Here is a 6,460-nt window from a genome sequence, read left to right on the forward strand (position 1 = left end):
AAATTGATAATACAAGCAAGTGTTTTGTGATGGCATCAGAATGTAACATGTTGGAAATTTGACTGTGGAAAGGTATGGAATTTTGAAATGTAAAATGTGTAGATAAACATCTCACATCATATCCTTAACTGTACATCAGAAGTCAACACGTGTCTCATGGAAGGCAGCAGAAGAACCGCGAAGCCGTGACGGAAACACGCTGAGGTGGAAGCTGTTGGGGGCGGGGCTCTGCAGGCAGCTCCCTGGAGGGTCGTGTCTGTCTGAGGCACATGCTGCCGGGAAGAGATGCCCTGCCATCACAAGCAGCTGCTCTACTGTGACGGGCACTCAACTGACAGGTTGGGGACAAGAGTCCAACACACACACACACATCCACCTGTCACGGGGCTATCAACGTGCATCTGATCAAAAAATATCAGGATGTTATCGATGATTAAAAAAAATGAAAAATGGGCATGCCGACTCGCTTCCAGACAATCTCTAGACTTAGTGTACATCTCTCCCTTTACCTCTCTCTCTCAAATCCCTTAGCTTGCACTTTGTGTGTGTGTGTGTGTGTGTGTGTGTGTGTGTGTGTGTGTGTGTGTGTGTGTGTGCGTGTGCGTGCGTGCGTGCATGCGCGCGTGTGTGTGTGATAATGTCAGTGTCAGCACTCTGAACGGAGGGGGCTGAAAACTCCCCACGCCAGCGGGTTCTACTGTGCCCCCCACCCACCCGTCCCCGCTCCACGCAGTTGGGCTTAACTCCACAAAAGGGGGGATAACAGTTTAACTGTTGCGGCGGAGGGGAGGGGGGGTAATCCACAGCATAATGGGGTGCGCTAACAACACTCCCCCCCCCCCCCCCCTCCCCTCCCAAACCAGTTCATTCTGGACTCGGTCTGTCAGTCTGTCAGATTGAGGGCCTCTGACGCCTGGAGGGTCGAGGATGCTTCGCCCTCACCTGTCCCACCAAGCACACATCACATAGGCCTTCAAATGGAATCAAATCCAACATGTCTCTCAAAGGGCTTTACATGCCATATACATGTCATGTAATTTACATAGGCCTACTACATACTGTACATGTACATCATACAGTACATGCTACATGTGGTTGATATGGTAGGCTACCTGCATGGCTTAGCATTTGATTAACATAACTTGTAATAGTATTTCGAAAATGCAAATAAAGCTAATGATAAAACTGGGATGTCTGGAAACCGGAACTTCTGGGTCACTTGTTGCTGACATTATGAAGGTAAAAGTTTCCTAGTTTTAGGTGAAACCGAGGAATTCGGCAGAGCGCCCCGCTGCAGAACGTCTTCACGCGGTGTTTGTGTGAGATCAAAGAGGATTATGAAAGGCGTGCACAGATGCAGCAACACAATAGGTGCTATGGCAACCGCATCATGAAAGAGTCTGTCCCCATGGCGATGGGAGAGCGGTACCCAGGAGCGGTACCTCACAAGTAGCTGGTCAGGAAAAAGGAGTCGATCATATTTGAGAGTATTATGTCATCATAGCACAGCAGCATTTACGCTCCGTGCCCCATTTGAGCTGCTGGGGGAAATCACGACCCCTCCCAGTCTGTCTCACAGCAGATCTGCCCCATCTCAGGAGCCTCACCTCAGCAGCCAGGATGCCTCTCAGAAGCCTCACCTCAGCAGCCAGGATGCAGCACATCAGAGGATAGCATTGCTAGAGTTGTCAATCCTCCTGACCGTTGAGCCCAGTTTTGCTCTAGGTCATAATGTACTCTACCTGATGCTGGAATGTGACAGACAATATGGATCAATAAATCATTTCAGAGCAGAAATCACCTTTAATTTGTTTCGTCACGATATGACGGCGTGTTCTTGTTGCTCTGGAGCTCCCTGCTTGCTAATGGCCCCTTCCTCCACCATCATTGATATGGAAATGAGCCTGAGCAGCAGTGATGGGTGCCAGGCAGGTGCTCCTCCGCTCAGCCTCGACAGGAGCTGACTGGCGGAGGAACAGGACAAGGAGAGCGGTGGACGCTCGCTGTTGAAGACCCGGCCGTTAAGCCCATCATAGCATTGGATGTATGGCTGCTGGCATTATGTTTCAACAAGATCTTCTGTATCAGATTGATCTGGACACTGCGCTGGCCTCTGAAGTGGACACAATCACCTGCGTTTGAAGAGAAATCAATTATGGCCCCCTTGTGGTTTTTCTCAAGATGTGTTAAATTGCTGCTTCGCTCAAGGTCTGATGCATGGCTGAATCTGGCAGAGAAAAAGGAGGAGAGGAGTTAGGTGGGGTGTTAGACAACCTCGGAGCAGAGATGGGGACTTGGGACTTGAGACTTGAGTCGCACTTAAGTCACACACACAGTGACTTGAGACTTAACTTGAGACTCGTCCTCAAAGACTTGAGACTTGATTTGGACTTGAGGTTTGGGACTTGTGAACAATCTTTATTTATTATTAGTATTAGTATTTTTTGGTGCATTAACATGAAGGAAATGTCTACTAATGTCATCTAATCAATGCTGATGCTGTATGCTAATAGATAGAGGAGTGAGGATAATATATTTTGCTTTGAATTCCTTAGTTTTAGCTCTGCAGTGTTCTAAGCAGACTGGATGACATGCAGCAGATGATAGAACGCTCATCCATAAGAGACTTGAGACTTGACTTGGACTTGTGACCAAAGACTTGAGACTTGACTTGGACGTGTGACCAAAGACTTGAGACTTGACTTGGACTTGTGAAAAAAAGAAGACTTGCGAGCATCTCTGCCTTGGAGACAGTTGATTCAGAGGCTTGCGATGTGAAAGCTCTGTCAGATGAGAGTAGATAGGGGCTGTCTGTGCAGATGAGGAATACATACACTCGATGTGCTGTGAGGAGTGAGGTAAGGAGGGGGCGAAGAGAGAGAGAGAGGGGGGGGGGGGGGGCAGGGAGGAGGCTGCTCTCATCAAAGGACCTCTTGAACTCTCTCCTCCAGGAGAGTTAATGAGCTGTGTAGCAGAGAGACCCTGAAACCCTCAGACCCCAACGGCACCCAGACGATACGCAGACAGACGATACGCAGACAGACGATACGCAGACAGAGGGAAGACTAAAGACAACTGTTTGAAATGACGTGGCGTGAGGTAAGCATCTTATTTTTTTTGTCTTACAATTTTAGATCCTGCACGTTTTTTTCCGACTGTAAGAAGAGCCTCTAAGAGCTTGTAAGAAAAAAAAGGTAACACACTTGACCAACCCTGCTTTCACCAAGAAGTGTTTGCTTATTTGTATTTGATGACTGCACTTGAACGGTGTTCAACAACAACAATAACAACAACAACAACAACAATTATGATGGGGTCAGATGGTTATGAAGCGTCATCAGGGTCGATCATCGATGCATTTGTGTTTCAGTTTTTCAACATGTTAAAGTGTTGAAATAGGCTACAGGTTATTCAGTAGATTTGTTTCTGTTATGATATGAGTGTTTGTCTGTGTGTGTGTGTGTGTGTGTGTGTGTGTGTGTGTGTGTGTGTGTGTGTGTGTGTGTGTGTGTGTGTGTGTGTGTGTGTGTGTGTGTGTCTGTGTGTGTGTGTGTGTGTGTGTGTGTGTGTGTGTGTGTGTGTGTGTGTGTGTGTGTGTGTGTGTATGTATGTTTTTAAAAGTGTGTCCAAAATTGTGTTATCCTTGGCAATTTTGCTTTAACATGCAATTTTAAAACTTGTGCAGAGAAGTGAAAATTCTGCCTCTGTGATTACAAATTATGTGACTTTTATTTCAATATGTTACCTTTTATTGGCTTATTTATTCATGCAGCAGTTGAATTGATCCAAATAAAGACGCTTGGTGAGCTAAATATAGCTTGTCTTTGTTGATGCCCCCTTTCTCTGAGGAGCTACGTAGTCGGCAGTTCTGGCGTGCCGTGTTGGCAGAACTGCTTGGCACCCTGGTGTTAGTGAGCGCGGTGCTGGGTGCCTCTGTGCCCGGCCCTGGTGAGGCCTCTGGGGGACCCCTGTGCCCGGCCCTGGCAATCGGTGTGGCGGTGGTCGCACTGTGCCACTGTTTTGGAGAGATCAGTGGGGCGCAGGTGAACGTCTTGCTTTTGAATTCACTTTTGTTTGTCCTGTATATTTGATGAGTGTGCATGTTGACAACTCTTTCTTGGTTTCAAGTTTTTGGGGTATTTGAGTTGTTTTGTGACCGCATGTGTTTTTGAATATGTGCTCCCTGAGCAGATGAACCCTGCGGTGACTCTGGCTCTGCTGGCCACACGGAGGTTGGACGCTCTCAGAGCCCTTGTTTATATCGCAGCACAGTGTGTAGGGGCCTTTCTAGGGGCCGGCGCCCTCTACCTGGCGCTGCCGCTTAAACACACTGCGCACTCTTTCCTCAACAAGGTCAGTTCTCAACACGTTGGTGTGTTATCATCATCAGCATCATCATCATCGTCAACGTCATCATCATCATCATCTATATAAAATTGCTGGTTGCGGGCGGGCGGCGGTCACGTTTTGTGACATCATCGTAAATTGTGACATCATTCATCAGTGACATCAACAGTGATTTGTGACACAAATCGTGAGATCACCAGTGACATCATCAGTGATGTCATAAATCCCACAACATGTTCCCACAACATGGTGCATCGTCTGCTCTGCCCTAGAAATCGAGCACGCACACTACACAGTGACATTATCAATGATTTGTGATGCAAATCGTGACATCATCATTGACATCAGTGATGTCATAAATCCCACAACATGGTGCATTGTCTCCAGAGTCTCCACCCTAGAAATCGAGCGCGCATTGCACGAGATTGCTAGTTATATATAACTAGAAAACTAGCAATGCAATTGCATGCTACACGCGCTTGATTCCTAGGGTGGAAACTACCTCTTATTTAGGTCAAATCCTGGCTTCTAGAAAATGTTACCGCATGTTTGTGTGCTTTTTATAGCCTATAATTTTATGTATTTCTTACACTTTATTATGTTTTATCCTTGATGATGTCTGAGATGCATGTCCTCTCCTCATGCTTTCTTTTGACCAAACATCTAATCAAATAAAATAAAAATCACACCGCCCACCCACCTAGGCGCCATCGTGCCATCACTGATGATGTCACAATGAAAACGACCAAAACCATGGGCAACAGACACCATGACTAATAGACAGATGATGTTGATGCTTCTATTGGTCTTCATTCCTGCTCCCCTCCCACCTCTCCCAGGTGCCTCTTGAGATGAATGCAGCCCAGGCTGTGGGGATGGAGATGCTGTGCACCTTCCAGGTGGTCTTCACTATCTTCTCAGTGGAGGACCAGCGACGGAGGGAGTGCACAGAACCAGCAAACCTGGCCATTGGATTCGCTCACATGGCTGGAGTCCTAATAGCGGTAAGAGAAGCTCAACATTATTCAGATCAGTCTCCTTCTCTCTGTCAGAAATCATGGGCTCATTTATGAGAAAAGCAGTCATGGTCAATAAGCTCATGATAATTTCTTCTTCTTTTTATTTAACCTATCGCCTTCCAGGAAGAACGCCCCAGGTTTGATCCCAGTCTTAAATCTGTCTGTGTGGAGTTTGAATGTTCTTGTAGGTTTCCTCCCACGTTCCAGACATGCAAGAGACAAGTGGATTGGAAACTCTGAAATACCTGTTAGTGTGAGTCAGGGTCCGTCTCTAGCCTCCAGCCCCCCGTGACCCTGCAAAGGAATAAATGGCACAAGAAAAGAAACGAATGGACATCATCCACATTCAAATCACATGTCTTTCTGACTGAGTTGTGAAACTGATTTTTGAGGTCTGCTGTTGTTGTCCTGTCAGGGTCGGTTCTCTGGACCGGGTATGAACCCTGCACGCTCTCTGGCTCCAGCCATCATCGTTGGTTTCTGGGAAAACCACTGGGTAAGATCCTCAGAAACATATACCTTCTTCTCCGTCTTCTCATTCATTTCACATCTCATCTCATATCGTCTTCACATGTTTTCTCTTTTGCCTCTGCCTGCCTAACCCTCAGGTGTACTGGATCGGGCCGGTGCTGGGTGCGGTGCTGGCGGGGATGGCCCACGAGTTCCTTTTCGCACGCAGCGCGTCCCGCCAGAAGCTGGTGGCGTGTCTGACCTGTAAGGATATCGACATCGTGGAGACGGCCAGTGTGTCCCGCTCATCGCTCTCCACCGCCACTCAGAACGCCACGAGAGCCAAGCAGGCTAACAAACAGGAGAACAACTGATTACACACACGTGCACAGACACACGCGCACATGCACACGCACACACACACGCACACACACACACACACACACACACACACACACACGTGCACAGACACACACGCACATGCACACACACACACACACACACACACACACACGTGCACAGACACACACGCACATGCACAGGCACACGCGCACACACACACACACACACACACACACACGTGCACAGACACACACGCACATGCACACACGCACGCACGCACGCAAGCACACACACACGTGCAC

At 47.8% G+C, this 6,460-nt stretch overlaps 1 protein-coding gene across 1 annotated transcript; it reads left to right on the top strand.

The window, feature by feature from the left end:
* Positions 1-3,830: 3,830 nt before the first annotated feature.
* Positions 3,831-6,190, top strand: LOC310781525 (aquaporin-4; the record flags this gene model as incomplete). Its single annotated transcript, XM_083642171.1, has 5 exons — positions 3,831-4,043; positions 4,192-4,353; positions 5,187-5,351; positions 5,782-5,862; positions 5,975-6,190. The coding sequence occupies 5 exons, from the start codon at positions 3,831-3,833 to the stop codon at positions 6,188-6,190; spliced, it is 837 nt and encodes a 278-aa protein (XP_083498297.1).
* Between the last annotated feature and the right edge of the window lie 270 nt (positions 6,191-6,460).

Source organism: Poromitra crassiceps (genome assembly GCF_964638095.1).
Source record: "Poromitra crassiceps genome assembly, chromosome: 8".
Classification (NCBI taxonomy): domain Eukaryota; kingdom Metazoa; phylum Chordata; class Actinopteri; order Beryciformes; family Melamphaidae; genus Poromitra; species Poromitra crassiceps.